General features: G+C 44.2%; 1 protein-coding gene across 5 annotated transcripts in view; it reads left to right on the top strand.

Annotated features, from left to right (window-relative positions):
- Positions 1-26,427, top strand: part of TRABD2A (TraB domain containing 2A) — a 72,872-nt gene that overhangs the window by 9,844 nt on the left and 36,601 nt on the right. For 4 of the 5 annotated variants that reach the window (XM_083481477.1, XM_083481478.1, XM_083481475.1 and 1 more), the window contains exon 2: positions 13,225-13,785. In XM_083481477.1, the coding sequence (XP_083337603.1) occupies positions 13,225-13,785 (561 nt within the window). Of the gene's footprint in view, positions 1-11,971; positions 12,177-13,224; positions 13,786-26,427 lie in introns of those variants that run through there. The other variant, XM_083481476.1, reaches the window with a different exon arrangement.

The raw sequence follows: 26,427 nt of genomic DNA, 5'->3' as shown, positions 1-26,427 counted from the left end.
GTCATCTGGAAGCGCAGTTGACAATGACAGAAATAAATTGGCATTTAACAAAACAAGCTGTAGAGACACTGGACAAAAGTTAGTCACAAGCAGCAGCTTTATCTTATGTGCATTTATTCAGAAGTGAATCCCACTGAGTTTAGTGGGAGTTACTCTCAAGGAGGCATGCACAGTGGCGTAGCGTGGGTTGTCAGCACCCGGGGCAAGGCAAGTAATTTGCGCCCCCTAACCCGTGGATTTGCGCCCCCTAACCCTAACCCCCAGATGTTGCGCCCGGTGCAGCCAGCCCCCCCTGCACCCCCAACGCTATGCCACTGGGCATGCACAGGTTTGCAAAGCTGTACTGTAGTTCCCCTGAAATAAATGAGACTTGAGCTAGTCCCCAGTTAATAATAATAATAATAATAATAATAATAATAATAATAATAATATATTATTTATACCCCGCCCATCTGGCTGGGCCTCCCCAGCCACTCTGGGCGGCTTCCATAAAAACCAAAAATACAGTAAAATATCACACGTTAAAAACTTCCCTGAACAGGGCTGAACAGTTCCGTTCCATTGCCTTAAATAGAACTTGGTTACTATCAAATCGTGTTTGCTTTTGTCCGGTGGGTCAATATACATCCTCTAAGCATACAGAAAATGGTGGACAACCATGGTGGCATCTGAAACAATGGATGCTACTAACATTCATGGAGTACATGCCTGATGGCTTCAGTGTGCCAAAAGGTTTGCTCCGGAAGAGATTCTTCAGAAAGCTTGTTCCAAAAATAATTGAAAGGCTTTAAACTGTGTATTTAAATTGGGCCCAGAATCAAATTGGAAGCCCGTGCAACTGATAAAGCAGGTGATCATATCCTCTGTCAGCAGCAGTGCTGCTGTTTTCTATTCTAAATTATAGTTTCTGTACACTTCTCAAGGGCAGGCCCATATGCAGGGTGCTACAGCAGTCTAATCTGAAAGTAACCAAGGTGTGTACAACTTCTCTATAAAAGGCCATGGTTGGCGAACCAGTGGAAGCTGGGCAGAAGTACCTGTCTGGGAGCCAAGCTAAGTCCAGCAGTAGTCTCAGATTGCACACCAACTCCTTTTATGGGGAGTGCAATTCCCTCTAGAACAGGGAATTCCTAATTTGATCTCTCATATTGCTTAAACTCACATCTAGTCCTTCACTGGTCCCAGCCACTGATTTAGGAGCTCCCCTAGAATTGGACTGAGAGGAGAGACAGAATAGGGTATAACTAGCATCCTGATAGGGACGCGGGTGGCGCTGTGGGTAAAACCTCAGTGCCTAGGACTTGCCGAACATATGGTCGGCGGTTCGAATCCCTGCGGTGGGGTGAGCTCCCGTCGTTCGGTCCCAGCTCCTGCCTACCTAGCAGTTTGAAAGCACCCCTAAGTGCAAGTAGATAAATAGGTACCGCTTTATAGCGGGAAGGTAAACGGCGTTTCCGTGTGCTGCACTGGTGCTGGCTCGCCAGAGCAGCTTCGTCACGCTGGCCACGTGACCCAGAAGTGTCTCCGGACAGCGCTGGCCCCCGGCCTCTCAAGTGAGATGGGTGCACAACCCTAGAGTCAGACACGACTGGCCCGTACGGGCAGGGGTACCTTTACCTTTACCTTACTAGCATCCTGATAAAAAAAAAATTCCTTCCAGCAGCACCTTAGAGACCAACTAAGTTAGTTATTGGTAGCATCCTGATGACACTTCACCTAGAACTCTGGATTACCTTTCCCAGTGGTTTCATGTAAATGTTGAAAAACATAGGAAAGGGGCATCCTTGCAGAACTCCTCCAGGAGGTAAGGGCATAGAGATGATGAAGACAAGTTCTTCAGTTCTGCTTTGAAACTTGCCCTACAGGAGTTATTGGAACCAACCGCAGTAAGATGGTGCCTCCAGGCTTCTGAGAAAGGGTATCATGCTTAATTCTATCAAAAGCTGCTGTGAGGTTCAACATAGCCAGCAGATTTACTTCCACTGTCTTGCTTCTAGCAAAGCTAATCTATCAGGGTGACCAGAGCAGTTTCTTCCCCTGAACCAGAATGGGAATTAGACTGAAGAGAAACTAGGTAATCTGACATCCCTGGAATTGCAAGTCCAACACATGCTGTGCTTCTTTATTCAAGAATAGCATAGCTGAGGCTGGTTGATAGCTAGTAAGTTCAGTAACATCTAGGAAATGTTTGTTTCATACAAGCCTCATCACCGTTGAAATGCTACCTTAATACAGCAAAGTATTTGCCAACCAGTATTTACCAGCCTTCTCTGGTAGCTTTTTCCAACCAGAACTGATGTGGATCTAGTACATTTCTCCAAGAATCATGCACACATTCTCAGGGTGAACAGATTTAAAAGTATCCATAAAAATAATACAGCATTGTCAACTTCTCTGTGCATTTAGATACCTGCCTCATTTTATTCAAAGACTCCCCCAGTGCATATTGAACTCAAATGTACCAAATTCTCCCCCAAACAAAACTCAGTTGAGTTTGAAACATTTTTTGGGAATATTGTATCTGTACAGGAACAACTCATTAAAAAAATGCTGTTTTTCTAAAGCAAGAGTAGCAGATTCCTATACTCCTGGTTTGCACACAAATGTGGAAGCACTTAGTTGATCAAAGGAGGTACCTGGCTACAGTCAGGAATCCTTTTTGAGTGGGGTGGGGGGAGGATGCTGATTGTATGGTGGAAGGATTTCTAACTGACCAGAAAAGTGCCCCGCCTGGCTTAAGACTCTTTAACAACACTTTTATCTGCAGAAATCAACAGGTGGTGCTTTTTAGCATTATCACCTGCTAATGCCTGGACTCAAGCTGTTGTTTAAGGGCTTAGGTTGCAATCCCTAAACCCACTAACCTGAGAGTAAGCCCCACTGAATTTAATGGCACTTACTTCTGAGTAGGCAAGGGTAGGATTTAAGCCTTGATGACATAAGCTGGTTGAAAAATTGGCAGATCTAATGTTTTTCTCAAACCCCGCTAATTCTACACTGAAGTCCTAAATTCAGTTATGGAGTGGATGAGATATCACTCAGGAACTCCGTAATACAGTGGTACCTCAGGTTACAGACACTTCAGGTTACAGACTCCACTAACCCAGAAATAGTGCTTCAGGTTAAGAACTTTGCTTCAGGATGAGAACAGAAATTGTGCTCCGGCAATGCGGCGGCAGCAGGAGGCCCCATTAGCTAAAGTAGTCCTTCATGTTAAGAACAGTTTCATGTTAAGAATGGACTTCCTGAATGAATTAAGTACTTAACCTGAGGTACTACTGTATCTTTTTGGTATTCTGCCCCTATCTGTATATCTGCCTACTTTGAACATTGATGCTTGCTCTGCAACATCAAATTAGTGTTAGTATCTTCCTCCAAGGCACCCTTGCAGTCTTGCCTGTAATTCTTAAGGCTGCCATTTTCATTTATTGGTGTGCCTCCTCTACCTTTAATAGCAGCTTGATTTGCAGAAATTTAAGAGGACTAGCTTTTCCTGGCATGGGCACAAGGTGTTGCAGAAAAGCTTCTTGTCTGGTTGGCATTATAGGCATGGGAGCAGGACCATTGAAAACAGAAGAAATTGTCTGCTACATTGCTAATACACATTGCTCCCTTTTCAAGTATATTACATAAATGGCACTTGAGCCACTGTGTTTGAATCTGTGTGGTAAGGCTTGTGGTCACTGTTTAGCAAGACTACACTAGGGGAAGGTGGAGTACAGCTTTGGTCTTGCAGTCTAATAAACTGGCTATGAATCAGGAAGTCCCAGTTTTGAATATTTCCTCTGCCACAGTCTTTCAATATAGCCTCAGCTCCCCATCTACAATATGAGGATAATAACACTGACCTACTTCACAGGATTGTTGTAAGGGTTACTGAGATAACGTCACCTCTAGGCCAAAATACTGACCTAATTTACAGGATCGTTGTAATGATTACAGAGATAATATTACTGACTTTTGCAGGAACATTGTAACGATTATGGAGTTATTATATGTCAGGTGCTTTGAACACTTGAAGGCGCTATAGGAATGCTAATTAGTGGAAATTAAACGCTTGCTTCATGTTTTGCATGTGGATTTTGTTTGCGCATGCACACCCTCTTCAAACAGAGGGTGATGTTTTGTATGCAGCTGAATCTGATACCTGTTTTGCTTGAAGTCTGGTAACCTGACCTCTGGACTTCCCTTTGCCATATGTAAGTCATATTTTATTACAGAAGCTGGACCTTCAAGTGAAAAACTTACTATCTGAAGAGGAAAGGGTTCAGTATTCAATACCTGCGCCAACCTTTTCCACCTAAATAGATGGGACTTTAAAGTGCGCTATACAGCAATAAAACACGGTTTCATTTGTTGAGGTTTTTACACTTTGAAAAGCAAGTTTTCCTCTTTCCTTTCATGGTGATTCTCTTGGTTATTTATTGTAAGTACGGTAAATCAGGTCCATGCTTTGGTTTCCCTAGTGAGGATTGGCTTCTGGCAGAGAGATTTATGTGGCTGCTTAGGTTTGCCACGGAGAGAATTGTATTTTAGAAGTGCTTAACTTTGGCTGGGATTTGGTCCAGGGGTTGGTTGAGGTTCTGCATTTGTGTTCAACCTGCAGCTGTAGTTTTGAAAACTCCCCCTTTAATTTCCCATAGCATAGATTAAGCAAATGCAATTGCTGTCTGAATGATAGGTGGGAGGTGAAACGTGTTCAAAGGCAGCTCATTATCTCCTGATTAAAATGTATTGCCACCTGTAGCTTTCCTTGGTGTTAAGTCTGCTTCCATGAGAATGGAAGGTAAATGCTCACATTCACTCACCTTGTGCTAAGTAGCACCAGCTTCACCTGGTTAGTTAAAAAAAACAACCACCCTAGACCTTAAAGGTGTATTGTACCCAATGATGAGCATGTTTGCTTATTTATTAAGTTTTTGTCATGCTCTTTTTCAAATGAAGGTTGCTCTCCGGATCACAGCAACTTGGTCAAGTAGGTTAGAGAGAGAGGGAGGGACAGGCTGTCACCAGTAGGGTGGCCAGGTCAGAAAGTGAGATCCTGTGCTTTCTACACAGCTATTAAAGGTGCAAGAGTCCCCCCTCCCCCCCCCCGCCGTAGATGACTGCCCTAGTTCCCAGTGAGCTTTATTGCTTGAGTGCTATTTAAATTGGACTCTCTTCTTTGCCTTCTACATTTAGAAGAGTACTACTACCGAGAAGCCCCTCTGCCTGGTTCCCTGTAACTTCGCTTCTTGCAGGGAGAGAACTGCCAGAAGGCCCTCAGCACTGGACCTCAGTGTCTGGGCAGAATGATGGGGGTGGAGACGCTCCTTCAGGTCTACTGGGCGGAGGCTGTTTAGGGCATGGGTAGGCAAACTAAGGCCCGGGGGCCGGATGCGGCCCAATTGCCTTCTCAGTCTTGCCTGCGGACAGTCCAGGAATCAGCATGTTTTTACATGAGTAGAATTGTGCTTTTATTTAAAATGCATCTCTGGGGTATTTGTGGGGCATAGGGATTCATTCATCCCCCCCCCAATATAGTCTGCCTCCCCACAAGGTCTGAGGGACAGTGGACCGGCCCCCTGCTGAAAAAGTTTTCTGACCCCAGGTTTAGGGCTTTAAATGTCAGCACCAACACTTTGAATTGAAATGTACTGGGAGCCAATGTAGGTCTTTCAGGACCGGTGTTATGTGGTCTCGGTGGCCGCTCCCTAACAATATTATATTGAACATTGGTCAAGTATATAAAGCCTGGTTTTGCAGAGAGAGTTGAGCCAGAGGTCCCCAACAAAGGCTTGACTTAATATCCTGACATGTCTGTGGGGGTGTGTCTGCCCCACTGAAAATGCTGTGGGGCTGGTGTTGCTCCTTTCGAACTGGCCCTGTGGTTCTACCTTTAACATGATTTGCAGGTGGTGATGTTTTATATCCATGCCCATTGCCCTTGCAATTCCAGCATATACAGTGGTACCTCGGGTTTAAAAACTTAATTCGTTCTGGAGGCCCGTTCTTAACCTGAAACTGTTCATAACCTGAAGCACCACTTTAGCTAATGGGGCCTCCTGCTGCTGCCGTACCGCCGCTGTACGATTTCTGTTCTCATCCTGAAGCAAAGTTCTTAACCTGAAGCACTATTTCTGGGTTAGCGGAGTCTGTAACCTGAAGCGTCTGTAACCTGAAGCGTCTGTAACCCGAGGTACCACTGTAATGCTGTTGTTAGGCACTTCACTGCCTGAGTGGACCTGCAGATATTTCCCATTCCACTCCCCGCCCCAACCTCATACTGTATGTATCTGCAGCTCCAATGATAGACCTTTGCTGCACAAAGCTATTCCCCCTCCTTCCCCCTCCAGTGGAGCATCCATAATTTCCAGAGCACTGCGCACAGTTCCAGAGCACTAGATGGGAGGTGACTGGGTGACATGGCCTCAAGAGAGTCTGTAGTACAGTCCGCTTTGCAGTGAAGGCAAACATTATTTAAAGTTAAAACGCTGCCAGTGACACACTCAGCCTGACTTTGTCCCCTTGTCTTGGAGGGCAGATGGATGGTGGCAGCTGTGGGGGAATGAGGTTGATCTGCCAGCCTTCTTCATCCACTGTCTGAATGGGGAAGCAGTGGCGTAGCGTGGGTTCTCAGCACCCGGGGCAAGGCAAGTAATTTGCGCCCCCTAACCCGTGGATTTTAGCACTCGAGTCTCTTCCGCACCCCCCCCCAGATGTTGCGCCAGGTGCAGCAGACCCCCCTGCACCCCCACACTACACCACTGCTCCCACCACAAGTCTTCAGGACAGCCATCTGAAGGCTGGCGCGGGGAGAAGGTCTCTCCGCCCCACCGCCAGGCTTCCGAGCAGCCTTCCGAAGGCTGGTGCGGGGAGAAGGTCTCTCCGCCCCACCGCCAGGCTTCGGAGGAGGTCCGAGGACAGTGGGGTTCCTGCTTCCTCCAGGAGGGCCGGCCAAACGCGCCCCCCCAAATGTTGCACCCGGTGCGGCCGGCACCCCTGGCACCCCCCACGCTACGCCACTGTGGGGAAGCTCACCATGAGTTGGCCCTTAAATAAAATTGGACGCTTGTAGCTTATGCTGCTGCAATAGCTGTATGGTTGCTTCCTGGTGCCACCTGAATCTTGTGTCCTGCAGTTGCAGCGCTTGTCCAGCGGGTGAAGCTAAGCCACTTGGCTTAAGTGGAATGGAAGAGGGCAGAACAAACTTTCTGGAGAGAATTGAGTGCCTGCTCCGAAACGAAGGGTGTGCGCATGGGTGACCATGATTGCTGTAGAGTAGGAGGAGAAATGGACTGTCTCTCCTACCCCATTGCTAGCAAGTGACCCTCTCGTGTAGTTTTAAATAAAAAGGAGGCTATGCCTACACAAGGGACGCGGGTAGCACTGTGGGTTAAACCACAGAGCCTAGGGCTTGCCGATCAGAAGGTCGGTGGTTCAAATCCCCGCGACAGGGTGACATCCCGTTGCTCGGTCCCTGCTCCTGCCAACCTATCAGTTCGAAAGCATGTCAAAGTGCAAGTAGATAAATAGGTACCGCTCCATCGGGAAGGTAAACAGCATTTCCATGCGCTGCTCGGGTTCGCCAGAAGCGGCTTAGTCCTGCTGGCCACATGACCCGGAAGCTGTACGCTGGCTCCCTTGGGCAATAAAGCGAGATGAGCACCGCAACCCCAGAGTCGGTCATGACTGGACTTAATGGTCAGGGGTCCCTTTACCTTTATGCCCTACACAAAATGTTCTTGGCTTCACAGAACTGTCAGGTAATAGGAAGTCACCAAACAGTATTTGTTAGAGTCATTTGATCAGGGTCACAGCCAGTATTGTTGCTGTGTGCTGCATTGGCACAGGCTTCTAAAGTTGGTTCATACTAATATTTGTTTGGCCAGGAACGTTCCGTCGTCGTCTTCTTCTTCTTCTTCTTCTTCTTCTTCATTATACAATAATGGCAATATGTGTGTCTGTGCTTCTTACTTGGGTACTTTTTTTGGAACTGAAGCTCAAAATGTAAGGTGTAAGTCTGCTATGTTTTTATGGTTTGCTGTGCTGGACAGCAGCAGTTTGCTCTCTTGTTTTGAGGTTGGAACCCACATCCTGCCTTCTGACCAGCACCTTGCCTGCTGCATACCTGGGACATTGCATATCATGAAGCTGGAAAGTGATTCAGGGGTTCCCTTCCCTGCGGTCCGTTTGGGCCTGTTATTCTGATTTGTAAAATTATCTCGAAAGCGTGTTCTGTAGGAAGAAGATGCTCCTGTCATCTGAAGGGGGGATTCCCATAACCCCTCCGTTCCGTTCCGTGCGCGACTTGCCTTGCTCTCTGTTTGGCACCTGATATTTAAAAGCGAGCAAATCTCCATTTATATGTTTCAGTCACTTCTTTCAAATCATAACTACGGTACCTTTCTATGCCCCCTTCCCTGCAAAGATCTCAAGTACATGTTTCCCCCCTCTCTGCTTTCTCTTCGCAACAACACTGTGAGGTAAGTCAAGCTGAAAAATAGATCACCCAGTGGGTGAGTAGGGATTTGAACTCTGGTCCAACACATTATTTATTTAATTTGCATACTGCCCTATACCCACAGGTTTCAGGGCGGTTACAATATAAAAACACAAAATAAATGCAACAACAACAGCAGCAGCAACATAATAATAATAATAGTAATAGTAGTGATAACAACAACAACAACAACAACAACCCTATAACCCCTTCCTCCTCAACAAATTTTCAAAGGGCATTGGATGTCAACCAGCCAAAGGCCTGGTTAAAGAGGAACTTTTTTTGTCTGGCACCAAAAGGTGCATAATGAAGGCGCCTGGCAAACCTCTCTGGGGAGAGCATTCCACAAACAGGGAACCACTGCAAAGAAGGCCCATTCTTTTCGCCATCCTACACAACACCACCATTAGAGATGAGAACCTCCTGGTTTCTGAAGAAGGTTGTAGCTAATGCTTGTTCTATTTGGAGAAGACCTATTGAAATCAATAGACACAACTAACGTGGGTCTACTCTGAGTAAAACTCCGTTGCATACAACCCAGACTTCTCAAATAATATGAGTTGTCTTGGACTTCTGTATTAATTTTTACCTATGGGAGCTTCCAGAGGTGTGGCTCTTCCGGCATGAGATTCAGTCCCTTGGTGGCAGATTCAGGTCAAGCAGAGTCACAGTTGCTCTGGCCCTCTTCCACACCAAGCCTGACCCATCCCCTTACCAAAAGATGGTGGGGTTTTTGTTTTTGGTCATAGGGAGAGCGATAGGAAAATGCACTGGAAATTGTGGGGTGATACTTGCTTGGCACAACATCCTGGGTTCTCCCTGCCGTGCAAATCAGAATTAAGGCTCAATAGATAGCTGGTATCTGCTAACTTCTATGTGCAGGCAAGCGAATGCTTGGTTAACAGGCCATCTGGAAACGGCATTTTCTTTTCTGTTAAGGAAATTCCTAAATTGTCCATCCCTGGCTTTGTGAGAGCCAGTTCTCTTCCCTTATTCCCTTATGGGGGACACAAGAGCCCTTATAGAGTCCTTTGTAGGTTCTCCATCGGTAGAAGAAAATAACAGAGGCCAACCAGAGAATATTGAGAAGCAAAGCAGCTAGTAAGCCTGATCCTTATTGAACAGTTGCAACAGGGTGCTCCCCTCACATGCAGGAGGACAGAGGAGGACCCAGAACAAAGGTGTGCCTGCCCTTACATAGACATTTTAAATTCCCTGCCCTGGAGCTCAAGACCACCCCTCCATACATCATACATACATCACAGAAAAGGTGGTCTACAACAACCCGTCTGCCAGGTTATCTGATAATGCCTTATTTGATTGCCTTTCCTGGTAGTCTGTCCATTTCTTTGAGATGGTGATTTCCCAGTTCCTGAGACAATGGGAAGGTTCCCTCACCCCCTCTCTCCTTGCAGAGAAAAGATTTGGTCAGTCAAAGTGGTTTCAGGACGGTCTTCCTGTGCTGCTCCAGACATGTGGTTTATATATTTAGGTACATGTTTGCTTGGTACATTTATGAACATTTATTATATATCTAAGACCTGATTTTTTTTTATTTCATTAGGTTCCTAGAGCAATATAGCTTTCTCTCCCCCATCAACTTCATCCTACATGGCTGCTGTTTTTTGTTTTTTTAAATTCCACTACATTTTGTGCAAAGAACCACTAATGTTCTGACTTCCCCCACTGTTGTCTTTTAGAAGAGCAGTGTGGGGAATGGCAGGCAAAGCAGCCAGCAGGCCTCCTGATACATAGGAATTTGCCCTGTGTGTTGAACCCAAGCTTCTCCAACATATTAGATAATACTGGCACGCAGTATTGTAGCGCTAATGTTTCCCACTAAACAGTTTTCAGATTATCTTTGAAGGTGAAAATGATGGCAGGTTATAGGGTACTACATTCAGATATGTTCCCATTCGGATTATCAACGAGAAAAGCTTGTTGCTTCTCAAACATTCCTGTGAACCCGCAACACTGAATACGCTTACCAACAAATGACATGGGAAACGTTTCTTTCTAGAATGGAATGTTACTTCCTGTTTTGGTCCTAGAAATGCTATTTTATCCTTTCCTTGTGGGTGGGGGGGGGGGGGCAACAAGAGGCGATGAACTCTTTGGATTTCTTTTTTTGTAGAAAGCTTGAATTAGGTTTGCATCTATTTTTAAATACCTAAAAAATAAAACATATTAGTGAGCCAGCCAAAATAGCTTTCCCCCGAAAGGAATGAACACCTCTCAGCTGCCAAAGGCCACTCGAAGCCTGTGTGCAAGCCAAAATGAAATGGGGGAAAGTTATATGTAGCACTGATTCATTTCAGTAGGACTGGTACATGAGAAGGCCAAGTAAACTATATCCACGTTTGTCCTCCAGGCTAAGGACCTGATGTAAGTAAGTAGATCTAGGCCCTTTTCACACATCAGGTTTTTAGGAGCACACCTAAAAATATGAAGTATGACTTAAGTCACTTCCAGACTGTCGCTGATTTGCAGATGAGATTCAGTCATGCACAAGCAAATCAGAATTAAAGTGATTTTGATGTGGCACTCTTGTGCAACAATAATTTTATCCCCTAAATAGTACTTCCTTGCTGTAAGAAAGTTGCTGTAAGAGTTGTTGTGGAAATTAAAGGCTCTGGCAGCCGTCCATAGATGCCAATGGCTGACGTTGTCTGGAGCCTGTGGGAGACCTGGCTTCTATTGGCCTCATGTTGTCCTATCTGCATCCTAGTGCTCATTGGCATGGTAAACTTGAGGCTGGGCTATACCACTTCAATCTGCAGGTGTGTGTGTGGGTGTGTGGGTGTGGGTGTGAAGGGGGGTGTCACATAAAGGAAATGCCCTCCATCAAAGAAAGCAAGTTGGTCCCTACATATAGAAGAGTAACATGTTGGGGAGAATGCTAGTCTAGAACCGTTCTTTCTGACATGTCAGCCTTTTATTGACTTTCTGCATGGAAGAGCACATAAGAACCCCCCACCAGTGGTACACGCCAGGCTTAGGCTTACCCCTGCATTGAGAAACTAGCCCCTTATCTAAGAGGGCAATTGTCCTATTGCTAGATATCATGATGGAAACAGCTGCCTCTTGGTTTATAAATAATCGGTGGTGAGTAAACCTGCTTATTGTGGTCTCACAGATGTTTCACAGGTCCCATTTTATGCCTCAGGTTGTAAGAAGGTGGTAATATTCTTGACTTTATAAAATACAGTGGTACCTCTGGTTAAGAACTTAATTTGTTCTGGAGGTTCGTTCTTAATGTGAAACTGTTCTTAACCTGAGGTACCACTTTAGCTAATGGGGCCTCCTGCTGCCGCTGCACGATTTCTGTTCTTATCCTGAGGTAAAGTTCTTAACCTGAGGCACTACTTCTGGGTTAGTGTAGTCTGTAACCTGAAGTGTTTGTAACCCGAAGCATTTGTAACCCGAGGTACCACTGTATAGAAAAGTATTTGAGGGATACCCACCTAAGCGCTCTGCTTGGGTTTCATGTTTTTTTTCTCCCATTCACACCCCTGTTTTGTTATGCACGGTTTAGAAAAAAACCTATTATGAGGGAAGAGCAGTTCTGGTGGTGTAAGCTGACTGACCTCCCCTCCCCTCACCCCAACCACAAAATTTAGTTTTAAATTTGCAGTGCAGAGAGTCTTGACAGTCATCACCAATGCCCTGCATAGGACATTCATCCCAAACACAGGTCTTTGTCTCATCATGGGGCTTTCAATACATTAGATTTGAAAACAGAGAAGGGAGTTAATGAAATTCTGAGCGGTCCAGGGGGCAATACCTTTTCTTTCTGCGATGTCTTTTAGATAGACTTGGATCCTTATGTGTGCTCTTTGTCACATAAAGATCAGGCTTGTTTAAAACAAAGGAGTGTTGACCTTCCAACCCTCTCCAAGCCTGTGGTGGCTTTCAGGACTCTTTGTTTGCTTTTAAGTGGGTAGGTGACACTTCTCGCCTTTCTGGGTTTTCAGTTATCTTCATTCATCTTATCACCACATAAAATAGTGGTTTTGTTTTTCTTTCCTTTTAAAAAAAAATCCTTTGCCTTTATCTTTAGGTTAGGTTAGTCTCTTAGTATTAGATTTTTGAACTAATAAAAGCAAATATGGGATATTTGAAGCGTCACAATTTTTTTCATATTGGGAAATGTTGGGGACTTTGATGTTTTACAAAATCACTTGCACGTTTACTGAAATGAAACCAAAGTTCTTGCTTTTTGAAATACATTTTTAAAAAACCTTGGGGGGTAGGTATTTCTATGCTTTTGCAAAAAACAACAACCCCCAAACCTTTCTGTTATCAAAAGGATATATGTTTAGAGAAATGCATTGTTTTCGTGTAAAATATGTGTGTACGTTGCTTATTGCTGTGAACTTTAAATGTCCATTTTAACTTCAGCTTGCATTAGACCAGTTAGCCAATCCTTCTGCTTGCCTCAAAGAGTACTTTCTCTGTTTCTGCAATCTCTTGTGTAGCTGGTCATTAAGGGAATAGTTGCTGGTTTCTAATATCTAGGTAAGAAGCTGTTTTTCTGCCGCTCATTTTTTGGGGGGAAGACTAGTTTTGACGCCATTTAACATTAGCACCGCACCTGCAATCACAAAGCCTAGCTCTACTGCCTCTGACTTTAGAGCCCAGCCAACCAACTTGTCCACCAATTGAATATGACTGACGCTGATCTCCCATGTTATCTCTCCATATAGTGCCCTGTTTTCATTGTTGTGTTTCCTTCTCTTCAGCAAAGTGAGCTGAACTCCTTCCTGTGGACTATAAAAAGAGACCCGCCATCCTACTTTTTTGGTACCATTCACGTCCCGTATACCCGGGTCTGGGATTTTATCCCTGACAACTCCAAGAGGGCCTTCCAGCAGAGCCATATTGTCTACTTTGAATTGGACCTCACCGATCCCTACACAATCTCTGCTCTTACCAGTTGCCAGCTCCTGCCACAGGGCGAAAACCTTCAGGATGTGCTTCCCAGGGACATTTACCGCCGGCTCAAGCGCCACTTGGAATACGTCAAGCTCATGATGCCTTCCTGGATGACTCCAGACCAACGGGGCAAAGGCCTGTATGCTGACTATCTCTTCAATGCCATCGCAGGCAACTGGGAGAGGAAAAGGCCGGTATGGGTCATGCTGATGGTGAATTCTCTGACTGAGGTGGACATTAAGTCACGTGGTGTACCTGTCTTGGATCTCTACCTCGCCCAGGAAGCTGAACGCCTTCGAAAGCAGACCGGGGCAGTGGAAAAAGTAGAGGAGCAATGCCACCCATTGAATGGCCTCAGTTTCTCCCAGGTAAGGGAAACTGAAGTTTTCTTCGCCTACTGTCCTATACGTCCTACGATCTGTGCTTTGACCATTCTTAGTTGGCAATCCACATTCCCCTTTCATCAGAGGTTGGGGGGCAGAGACCACAAAGCGGGCAAAATATTTGAATTGGCTTCTTGCATTGGAATTCTGGAATGCTCCTTAGGGAGATTCCAGAACTTTGCTTCTTGTCAAAGAAGCAAATGTCCCGGCCTTAGGAGGTCCGGACCATAGGAGCACACTCTGTCAAGACCCTCAGCACTTGAAATTTCTGGTTACTGAAACATGTAGATGGATGCACCTCTCCTCCAGTTGCAGAAAGCTGAGTTTTGCCTGCTTCCTCATGTTGTGTTTGACTTCCTAATTAATCATTGGCAACTGCCGCTTTCAACTTAAATAGGGTATTTGGCAAAGTGCTTAGTAACACTGATAGCAGCGGCGTAGCGTGGGTTGTCAGCACCCGGGGCAAGGCAAGTAATTTGCGCCCCCTAACCCGGGCCAGGCAAGTAATTTGCACCCCCTAACCCGGGGCAAGGCAAGTAATTTGCGCCCCCTAACCCCTAACCTGCCGCCGCTGCCAGCTTCTTCTTGCTGCTGCCTGGTCTGGTCTGGTGTGGTTCTCTCCCGTGCTCAGCGCTGCGCTGGGCGGCCGCTGCACTGTCCCTCCCCCAGATAGTCCCTCGCTCTCTCTCCGCACCGCACGCCTGGCACCCAGCCCCTCCACAGTGGGCGGCGACCCAGCGGCTTGGATCGGATTCGCACAGCCAGCACTGCAGTGAGAGAGAGTGAGTGAGCCAGGTAGGGGCAGAGAGCTGCGAGTGCGAGCGCGCCCCCCCCCAGATGTTGCGTCCGGTGCGTCCGGCCCCCCTGCACCCCCCACGCTACGCCATTGGCTGATAGCAACACGGCATGGATTTACTTAGGAAGGGCACCTTTCAGTATAGGATATCATGGAATACATTCAAGAATGCAACATGTTGGAGTGCACATTGACTAATAGCAAACATGTTGAACCAATTTAAAAATTCTCCAGTAGCACCTTAGATACCAACTAAGTTTGTTCTGGGCATAAGCTTTCGTGTGCATGCACACTTCTTCAGATATCTGAACACGAAAGCCCTCCACCAGCCTCCAAACCAGGTCGGGAGACAGCGCTGCGCCTCCCCGCTGTCACCCGAGTTTGCGGGGCTGGCGACGGGGAGGAGCAGGCTTCTCCCCCCCGCCAGCCTTCTAACCAAGTCGGGGGACAGTGGGATGGCGGCATTCCGCCTCCCCGCTGTCCCCCGAGCTTGTGGGGCTGGCGGTGGGGCTCTCCTGAAGCCTGGAGAGTGAGAGGGGTCGGTGCGCACCGACCCCTCTCGCTCTCCAGGTTTCAGCAAAAGCCTGCATTTGCCCCATAGGACGCACACACATTTCCCCTTCATTTTTGGAGGGGAAAAAGTGCGTCCTATAGGGCGAAAAATACGGTAAGTGTTTTAAATTTGTTGTTAGCCGCCCTGAGCACAGTTTTCTGAACCAGGAAGGGTGGGGTATAAATTTATTATTATTATTATTATCCCCCAAAAGTTGGCACTCTCCTACAAATGCATGCATTTTGAAAACCCTTTCTCCCTCTTGGGTGCTTTAAGCTCATTCAGCTGCCGATCCAGACCCTGGGGCAGTGGTTGCCCCTCCTCACTGTTCCACCCAGGACCCCCCCTTGCTCCTCCTTATCACCAGCTCCTGAGCGCCACCGAGTGGCACCTTATTTTTTTTTTAATATGCTTTTTATTAAGTTTTCATTTTAGATATATCAACACCAACAAACAAATATATCAAGTCTTTTTACATCTATCTTACTTTATGCTCCATAGAGCCATTGACTTCCCTCCTTCCCTTCCGCAGGTTTTCTTATTCCAATCTTTAATTCACAGTTTCATTAGTAAAAGACTAAACCGTGACATAAGATTTATTTCAGTCCTGCTAACGTCTTCAAATTTCTACAGTTCTCACTGATATAGACCATAAATTTACTTCATTCTTTTTGGTACTTTGTTTCCTCCTGACTGCGAATCCTATGTGTCAGTTTTGCTAATTCCTCGTACACGACCAACTTTGTCTGCCACTCCTTTACAGTCGGTATCTCCTGTGTTTTCCACTTTGGGGCTATCAGAACTCTGGCTGCTGTCGTAGCATACATATATAGTCTTTGGTCTGTCTTCTTAATATCCTCTCCTATCAAACCTAACAATAGTTCTTCAGGCTTTTTTGGGAAAGTATATTTAAACATCTTTTTTAATTCATTATAGATCAATTCCCAAAACTCTTTCATTTTATCACATGTCCACCACATGTGGTAAAAATCACCGTCCTTTTCTTTACATTTCCAACAGATTTTGCTACTCGTCCTATACATTTTTGCTAGTTTGATGGGAGTAAGATATCAGCGATAAACCATTTTCATTACGTTCTCTTTTAAAGTAGAGCATGCAGTAAATTTTAAATTCTCATTCCAAAGTTTGACCCATGCATCATATTCTATATTATGCCCAAATCTATTGCCCATTTTGTCATAGCTTTTTTTATCAATTCATCAGATCAATTCCCAGAGTGGCACCTTATTGGTGACAGCAGCACCTCCCGGAGGAGCAGGCAGGGACAGCAAGCCTTCTAAAAGTTTGATTTAAAATTTGTTTTAAAGGACAAGACCTGGATCCAATGGGGTTGTGTGTGTGTATGTGTTTTAAAAGAATGTTTATCAAATAGTCTTGTTGAAATTCAGTTTGACTCAAAGCTTGCTGCTCCACTGTCCTTAGAGAACCCGCCAGGGTAATGAACTGTTCACACTGCAAACCATAGAGTCTGAGTTAGTGTGTATTTCTGCACCAAGTCAAATTGTTTATGCTGATGGATTGATAAGACTTAACTAAAAATAAATAAATCCACGAACTACTGCTTTTGAAGAAACAACTGCATAGCAATCCAACCTCATTGAACCAAGTGATGAGTCATGATACAATTGAACATGGCTCATTACAGTTTTCATGAAGCATATGGATGCGTTTTGTTCAGTAAACATAAATACGCCTTTTCAATACTAGGGTTGTGTGTTTGCATGCGTTTAAACAGTACAGCATTGCAAATATTATTTTGAATAAATGAAAAGCACATTGCATTTTATATTCATGTAAACATTTCCCTTCCTGGGATAAACTAGGTCAGCAGGACTGGAGATTGAATTATCGAACTGGGAAAGGGGGAGAGTTCAGAAGAAATAGGGGGCATTCTTTCAGTGGCTGGTGTAGGGCACCAGCACTTTTGTTTTACTGAAACACACAAACACACACACACACACACACACACACACACACACACACACACAACCAACAACACACACACACACACTCAACAATTGACACAAGGCCTTTAAAATGGATTTGAAACCCTGCAATGCCATAATGTGTTGCACATTATGTTGCAAAACATAACATAATGTGTTGTGTTGCATAGAAATCATTAAAAATGATCACCGAGTACTTGTAGTTATATTTATGATGATGTTGATGATGAATTGCTTGACATTTTCAGAAGGTAAAATTAAAATTCTTTGGTTTTCCGGAACCAGTTTATGTGGTTCATTGTCAAACGTAGACTTACCAATCACAAAAATAATAGCGGACTTATTCCTCACACTAAAAAACTTATTTTAAGACCATTCCCTGGAGAAATTTGCATTCCCTAAAACATTTGCACTCCGTAAAATTTCACTCCCTAAAGTGAATAGTAAGTCTAACAGGACATATTTGTCTCTTGGTTAGTGTCAAATCCAATTTCACTGATCAGTTGACAGATAGTGTCACACCCTCCTGGACTCTTCCAGAGCAGTGGTTAGGCCAGTCCATAATTTTCATGACCTCTTGTGAAGATAATCTGAAATGAAAAAAAAAAAAATGCTTTATCTGGCTGCAGTTAAATTGCTGACTTTTGCCATGCTTCTTTAGAATAGATTCCACAAGTTGCTTGCGTGTGGAAAATACTATTTCTCACGAATTTGGTTTTAAACAGTGACCTGTTATTTACTGCTTCCATGCAATTCATGATTTGGGTCATCTACTTTTTGTTTCGCTGCAGTAATTCACCACCACCACATAACGCATATACTTGCATAGCATTATTGCCTGTAAATACTTTGTTAAGAACTGTTTGCTTGAAATGAACAACAGTTATCTTGAGTCAAGTCTTCAAGTAATACATACAATGAATGGCTTTATCGGGGGCACACAGTCCCAACAAAAACTAGTAAAGATTCTACAAGCCGCCCCCCCCAACCCCATAAAAGTTGTAGAGTTGGAAGGGGACCACAAGGGCCATCAAGTCTACTGGGCAATTGAGTTGGGGGGGTACACTTCTTATTTATGGTTGATTTTACATAATGAAAAGGATCTGTACTTCGTGAGCGTTCTCCTGCTATATTTCATTCCCTTCTCTCCCAACAATTCTACAACTACCTGTCAGCTTTTCAGCTGGTGTTGACTGCCATGTCTTGTAGTACCATTATTGAATGGGAAAACCTCCTTTAGATTTCCAGAAATGTCCTATGTACCTTTGAGCTTCCACAAAGAGGTTTATTATGAGGTCCTTACGCACTACCTTTTTATTGTGTTCTGTAAGTAGAGTAAGCTGGAGGTTGGATGCAAGGTTGTAATACCACTAACTGTTAAAAAGGCCCTCTTCAAAAAGTCTTAACTGTATTACATTGCCACCTTAAAAGGAACAAGTCGCCCTCTTACTGGATAGCACCTAAGCGGGAGAGATTTATTCATATGATGCAACCTTGCTGAGACAATTTTTGAGATGTGGCCACATATATTTCCATTCCACTGCACTAAATTTCACACCTGTCGGATTCCCAAGCTATCTTCAATTCTACTCCATACTCAAATTTGCTTTTGATCAATAAATTATATATGGTTGAGGCTAATCTCTCCAAACCTTTAGAGCCCTCCACACAAAGTTTCTGAAACACCACTTGCATGGTAATATTGTACACAATGTATATAATATACACTATATTTCAGTTTGCAGTTGGTCTGTTTTTTGAAGACTGCAAAAAACAGGTATGTGGTGTACTTCAGTTGAACAACTGGGGTGGAAATGAAATCTATTTAGGTATTCATCAGCAGTTTGACCTAAGATATCTCTTAGGAAGCACACTTTTTGCTTTTAATGCTTAGTTGCTGTCTCTCAGTCTTTGCACTGGATTCATTAATACATTTGCTGTGTGCGTGAAGGTCAAATGTGAACAGCCAAGTATTTGGGGAGGGGAAGAGGGGCTCGTTTCTTATAGCTGTCAGTGCATTTTGAAGCTGGAGAAAATGTGATCTGCTCCGCTTCAATCCAATCCAGTCAGTGAAAGTTGAGCATGTAACAGTGTTTAGGTTAGAGATGTATTGTAATCTCTACTCTGTCCTATAATGGTGTTAAGGAAGATTTATGTAACCAGCCTTGTAAATTTCTGGAAGTCGTGTTGCCCTGCTGTAACAGGATTAGCTAGATTGCTGCATGTGGCCAGATCCTGGATTATCTCTTAGCTGAAGTTGAAATACTTCAGGCTTTAGCTGTTGCGAAGTGTCTCCTAAAGGAGTTAAAAATATGCATAAATGTGCTTTTTCAAGTGCCATTTTTTGTGTGCTGCTTAGTACATGGAGGTTGTTGGCATCCGTCTGTCTCAAGAGACAATGGAAGAGTTAGCCTTTGGGCAGTAAAGTCAAACCTGCTGTGGCTGTAGAGACCAATATGGGAGAGACATGTTTCATTGCAGGTGGGGCAGACGAAGGCTTCTACAGGAGCACCACGGTGTTTCTTTTCTCTGTTCTCCTTCCAGCAATCATTGCTAATCTGGTACATGGAGGGATGCATTTGTTTTTAGAGCTAACGTTGGTCACAGGGAGGTATCTAGCGAAGGAGAGTTGGAAACCAGATATTGCCCAGCCCTACTTGTTGAATTCTAGGTATCTGGCATCCACAATCTCATAACAATACAAACACTACTTACATATTTCCATTAGATTATTTGCGGAACACAGTCAGTGCTTGCTCCATTGTCATAATAGCGCCATTTCTTCAAAGTGTCAAAACTGTTCCCTGTGTAGCAGTCTTTTTTGTTTTCTGGCAGATCCTCTGTTTTAATCGCCACAGCTATTCAATCCATTTGCACGACAAATTTAGAAACTGAAATTGCCGTGTTGCGTTCGGAGCTCTTAAGAGAGCTAAAGCAGAAAAAGTCTAGACAAGAGCATCATAATTATTTGAATTGGAATAGGCTGCTCTTTCAAAAAAAATGGTACTGGCTGGGCCTGACGCATAGAGCTGCATGACATTCTAAGTGTTGTCTCAGTCCTTGCCAAATCAACCAGACCAGCGTTCAAAGTACATTCTTGGTGGGCAGAGAAGGTTTACTTGCAAAACGTAGTCCTGGATTTTCTACTTTTGTGCTGACGAATGTGGATGAGGGGAGAAGTTTATTCTTGGTTTTGAATGGGCTGTGAGCCGGGGCAACTCAACGACAGGCCCATGCCGCCTCTGAAAGCGGTTTCTAATGCTGCCACGATTTCAGAACCATTAGGATCCTTTAAAGGGCTGCTTTGAGCATGTCGGGGAGGCTGTCACATTGGATTAGGAAAGACATGCCATCTGCACAGTGGCCCATAGTTCCTGCTAGCTGGAGTGTAATGTTTTCATAACTTCCAGTAATTATGAGCTTGCTTAGGGCTCCTTGATAAAGGCACTCTTGTCTCCCTCAGTTTGCCATTGGTCATGGCGTGTGATCACAAACAACTGCTCGTCAAACTTGAGGCTCTTTTCCTGATCCCTTCTCTCTCCCCCCCACCCCGTCCCGACAAATAACGTTCACAGGGATTACTTATTGTGACATCTTCAGATCTTGTGATGGCTCAAAGGGCTTGGTGATATTCTGGAACTGGGATGCGGAGAGATGGCTTGAACAATTTTTGTCCTAAAAGGCATGGAGGTAACTGACTGATCCTATATGCTAGAAAAGCCTCTCTATTTGCTCCAAATAATTGTTTCCAAATGGCTCATTGGCTAGTCGATTCAGAAGAAAAAGGAGAGTTGATATGTGAATGTACTTAAATTCTGCACAGTAGAAGAGCACGGGAATTTGGTAGAAATTTCCCAAACTGATGTGGTGGTCTCTTACGTTTTCATACCTAGAAGTTTCACCATAAATTATATCACGTTACGTTCTCATTTGTTGAGAGAACCTCCAGAAGAGGTGTAGCTATGTTAATCCATTGCATCAAGAACAATCCAGTGTCACCATAAATAGGAAAACATTTATTATAGCATAAGTTTTTAGGGGCTACAGTCCACTTCATCAGATTGCAAATAATATTTGATGCCTCTGATGCAGCAGATTCTAACCTACAAAAGCTTATGCTAGAATATACTTAGCTTTTCAGCTTTTGTAACAGCAGTTTCAAAGTTTACAAAGCTGTGCGGTTTTCAAAGCTGATGTTTTCACCACAGTTAACCACAGTTTAGGGTTCAGATGTAGTTCTAAATTATCTAAAATGAAAGTGGAACCATCCAGCCTTCTTCCTGCTTTGCTGGGAGAGGAAAGAAGGGAGAAAGCATGAAAGCACAAGGCTCACCGTGGCTCATTCTTGTAAGCCTCAACTATGGCTTAGTGTTACGTGCAAACTGGATCCATGGGGCATCAGTGTATTTTTTTCATGATTTAGTCGGTCTCCTGCTGTTATTTCAGCACTTGGGATCTTCTAGCAGGGTCCTCATGTTGCTGTTGAATTTCTTTTTGTCTTGTTTGTACCATTCTCTCCTCTTCAGCGTCCAAATTACAGCCTTTGTGAACTGGCCTGGTTCAGATGCCAGGCTGAAACGGGGTTGTGGGCTGTGCCTACAGCTTTATATGGCCTTAATCATAGAGAACACCTACCTAGAATCAATAAGGATACATTGGCTTTAAATTTCCTAAGTTTTAAATTTTCCCCATAACTGCAGCGTAGTTCCGAGATACTAATGAACAAATGCATAGAACCTTCTCTGATTTTGTCTTTTTAAAGAAAGTAATTTCTATTTGAAGTCCAGAGTACAAAAGTTCACCACAATATGAAATTTACTTTATATTATTCTCCATGATAGCTGAAAATTCTATTTTGTAAGCAGTAACTGGAGAAAATAAAATGGAGAAAAACTGATCAGTGGTATCAGGTAGTGGTAGGTTGTGAAGATTCAACCAAGAAGAATTAAGTACCTGTTACACATTACACCCTTCTTCTGGTTTTGTTTTGTTATTTGGATGTGCAGTGAAAGTTGGGTTGTCCATAATTATCTAGGTTGACCCTCAGAAACTTTGCAAATAAAACTATTGTTGTGAGGGTTTTTTTGTTTGTTTGTTTGTTCTATATTGGTGCACTTTTCTTGGCTAGTTATATTTTTAAACACAGCTCTGAAAAAAATGTTTAGTGCAGGTTGTAATGGTCACCAACTCCCCATCCAAAATGTCACTCTATGCTCTTTACATTGCGAGTGCTGAAAGAGAGAGAATGTGTGCAAGCGACATGGGTCTCCAATGCCATGGAAAAACTCCTTGACTAACTCCTTTCATGTCGTGAAATCATTGTGGGCTTGCATGTCTGACACCTCAATATCAGTTTCAAGCCACACCGGGATCTCTGCTTTCAAGCCATGTCGCTGAGTGAGCTGTTGGAGGTCTTCCAACCAAGGCCTGTGGCATCCAAATGGCAGATGAAACAAATGGCTGAATGTCAAACCCTTGCTGATTTGTTTGAGATAATTCAAACAAGAGAACAGGTCCTTTCCTGGCTTCGTTTCATGTCGATCTAGATTGCAAATGTGTGCTTTTCAAATAATGAATGTGTAAAGCAGTTGCAAGGGAAGTGTCTAGAAATTCTGACTGGATCAATCTCACTTCTGTGATGAATTGAATTTGGGACAGCTGGTTTTGCAAATTATTTCTTGAGATTTTCCTTCTGATTTGACACGTTTCCATTGTTTCAGTTGTCCATAAATGGATATGATAGAAAGCATAATTAGACTGAATTTGTATGTGCTGTTTTATTCATAGGCAGCCTTTATGACTCAGGAATTGGTAGCTTGAGTTGAGAGTAAGTTAGGTGCACACTATATTGTCTTCTAAACAGAGAGCAGCAAGGAAGCCAACAACAGTGGACAGATCTTGGGGCCATTTCCCCACTCTCAGGATCTATAGAGCTGTCATGTTAGACCTAGTGCCATCAAGAAAAGTAAGCAACCATAGATAGCTGGAGCAACTAGGAACGGCCACTTGGAAAGGCCCATACCAAGACCAGACTAGGCTGTAGCATCTGGACAATCATGGGCTAATTTTTCATATTTCTTTTTGGCCCACTAAGGGAAAGGAGCTCAGATGCTGGACAAAACTCCCAACTGCTGTCTCCCAGCTAGTTAAGCCAAGTGACTTCTCTGGAGAGCTTGGGGTGATGAAACAAGTGGGAGAAACCAGCCTGCAGACTTGATCATTAAGAGGGGTGCACAACTTTTTCAGAGCCACTCGTCTTGTCACCCACCAAGAGATTCAGCTGCCCTCCACCATTCTTCTTCACTCAAAAAAAGGTCCTTTGGGGTCCTTGGAGTGAGGTATACGCTAAGCAGGGTGGCCATGAAAGCGCCTGTGCTGCTGCGGTGGTTTGCAGCTGATGGTACCTAAAATCCCTGGGAGCAGAGGGGTTTCAAATCAGTGTAATGTCAGCACAGGCACTTTCATGGTCACCTTGTCCAGAATGCCTTGCCCTGAGGTCCCCCTTGGATCTTCCTAGAGATTGGCAGGGGAAAGCAGACATCGAGAGCCGTACGACTGGCCAGGTGGGATGGAGTGGGGATGGTCCGTCAAGGAGCATCAATTTCCTCACACCTGCTGCCTAAGACAGTTGCCTTGGTTTGCCTAATGCACTGATGGCCACACTTGGCCCTCCAGCTGTTTTGGGACTACAGTTCCCATCATCCCTGGGCACTGGTCCTGTTAGCTAGGGATGGTGGGAGTTGTAGTCCAAAAACAGCTGGAGGACCAAGTTCCTAATGGAACGGCTGGCTGTGGACAAAAAGCACTACTGTCTTCTCTGGATTGAGTCTTGTTTATTGATCTTGTCCATTACTACATCTAGTGCTATTTTTCTAGAAAAAGAGGTGCTAGGACTCGCCATGAACGCCTCCCTTGTTCTCTTACAATGGCAGTGGTGCCAACCTGAGAGGTGCCAAAACTGAGTTCCGGTGAATTCTGGCTGAAAGTAAGTCCTGCCTACAGCCAGATGCTGATTTAGAACACCCACAACCCTACTTATACAGTGGTACCTTGGGTTACAGACGCTTCAGGTTACAGATTCCACTAACACAAAAATAGTACCTCAGGTTAAGAACTTTGCTTCAGGAACAGAAATCGCGCAGCGGCAGCAGCGGGAGGCCCCAATAGCTAAAGTGATGCCTCTGGTTAAGAGCAGTTTCAGGTTAAGAACGGACCTCCAGAACAAATCAAGTTCTTAACCCAAGGTACCACTGTATTTGATTGTGGGGGACAGATGGGTGTCATGATAATCTGTGTATTGGTGATACTCAACCTCTCCAGATGACTTCTGGCAGTGTATCTAAATTGGAAACATGTATTTTGGTTGTAGTCCTGGGATTCCTGGTGTTTTTCATGTGTGGATTTTGGTTTTAAGCAGCTTCCTCCCATTGCATGAAAGCTGCCTGAAACACTCTGCGGATAGCATTGTATGGACTGTATTCATTTATATTTTGTGATACTGTATTTTTAGGGTTTGAAGATCCAGCAACTAGATTAGGTTTAATCTAGAAGGGTGAGATCTAAACCCAGGGTCTTTAGGTTCTGGTGTGTTAACTGCATGAGGGAATGGGGAAATAATAAAAGATAAACTTTATAATTCATTTTCTATTTCATTCAGTACGTTAAAGAAAGGATCTGAAACCCCTTGCTTGCCATCTTGTTCTAGTCTTGATTGAACACAAAGGGGAGAGATACCTGACTGGGGGCCTAGAGTACCACCAATAATATTTAAAGCGAAACACTCCATTCTGCTGAGACACAAAAGAGACACTGCAAACACTGCCTACCAAAAAAGTAAAAAGTGCAGGATTCACCCAGAGTTAAAAAGACTAGGATTTCCATGCCTACAGTGACACCTGCAGTATATTATGGAAGCACTGCCAATCTGTAATTATGATTTCAGTTGTTTTTCCTTACAGCTGTACTCTGAGCGAGACTCTCTGTCTGTAAAACATGTGTTAGTTATGCTGGGTTGAAGTAGTGGAGAATCTGTCCTGTACATAATGGTGATAGTGATATTTATGAAGTGCTTTTCCAGAATGCTTCACATAGAAATCCTGACAGAAACCTGTAAGGTTCAGCGTTATAATTCCTATATGAAGGAACTGCAGTGAAATGTTGCAGTACGAAATGCTCCTGTTCACTTGTAGAGTCAGCCATGCCCTTTTTTTCCCTAGGAAACTCAATTCTATTCCTCTTTGCTGCACAGTTTTTATTTTTCCTGCTCCAATAGTAAGGCACCATTCCTTGACCACAGAAGATATTCACTTTGGGTTCCCCCCTTCTTAAGGTTGCTTTTGTTGTCCCTCCCTCATGTCTACCATTTTGAATCCCTAACCATGGTTACTTCCATCAGAAATAGGAATTGATATTGCAGGTTGAAAGAATAGTGGCGTAACTACACCTGTGGGAATGTTGAGGGTGGCAGGAGAGGATATATTGTTTATTAATATCCTTCCTAACTTGCACTAGCAAGTTTCTTCACTTAGCAGAGTGCATTCCCCTTCTTACGCAGCAGAAAGCTGGTTGCAAACTCGTGTGAGTTTCTTAAGACAATAAGGAATTCAATCTGGCTTGTCCAGATTGAGATATGTTCTAATATTCCTGGTAAGACCCCTTTTGAATCCCTCCTAAAAGAATAAAGACACCACAGTCTTACTCATAAGTAACAAAAAGTAGTTTTACTTACGATCAGGCAGAGCACAGTGTGATCCCTGAAGGCAGGCTTAAGGCTTAAAGTTACAAACATGTACAAACAGGTTTACCCCATATGGGAGATTTCCTGGGGGACTGCTGTGGCAGCCAGCAGTACGGTCCAGGTGATTCAGAAAGCAGACAGAGGACGAACAGGAAGGTCGAAAAGAGGAGAGGTGGCTGCATGACTTGGCCTTATACCAGGTCTGGAAAGGTTATGCCCACCTACTAGTCACATGCAAGGAAGGATGCTCCAGGCCAGGAGGAACAGGAAGTTTTGACTGGCTAGACCAAACATTCCCTTGCGTGTCCACTCTAGCAAAACAAGGAATGTTGAACTTGACTGTTCCCAATGGATTACCTCCCACATGGTCATGGTGAAAGCTGAACCGGGATGTTCCCAGCTCACATTCATGCCCCGTCCAAGCAGGTGACTTGGTGTAAAAGGATGTCGGAGAATTCTGACAAAAACAAGAGCAGAAATTGCCAATGTCTGCTTATTCCTCCTGAGAATAAAATTGTTCTTGTCTGCTGCTGTTGCTTTCAATCCATAAATGAGATGTTTGCGCTTTGGTGTT

This window comes from Podarcis liolepis, assembly GCF_965112155.1.
Source record: "Podarcis liolepis genome assembly, chromosome: 17".
In the NCBI taxonomy this organism is placed as follows: domain Eukaryota; kingdom Metazoa; phylum Chordata; class Lepidosauria; order Squamata; family Lacertidae; genus Podarcis; species Podarcis liolepis.
This window is presented reverse-complemented; position numbering and strand designations above follow the sequence as displayed.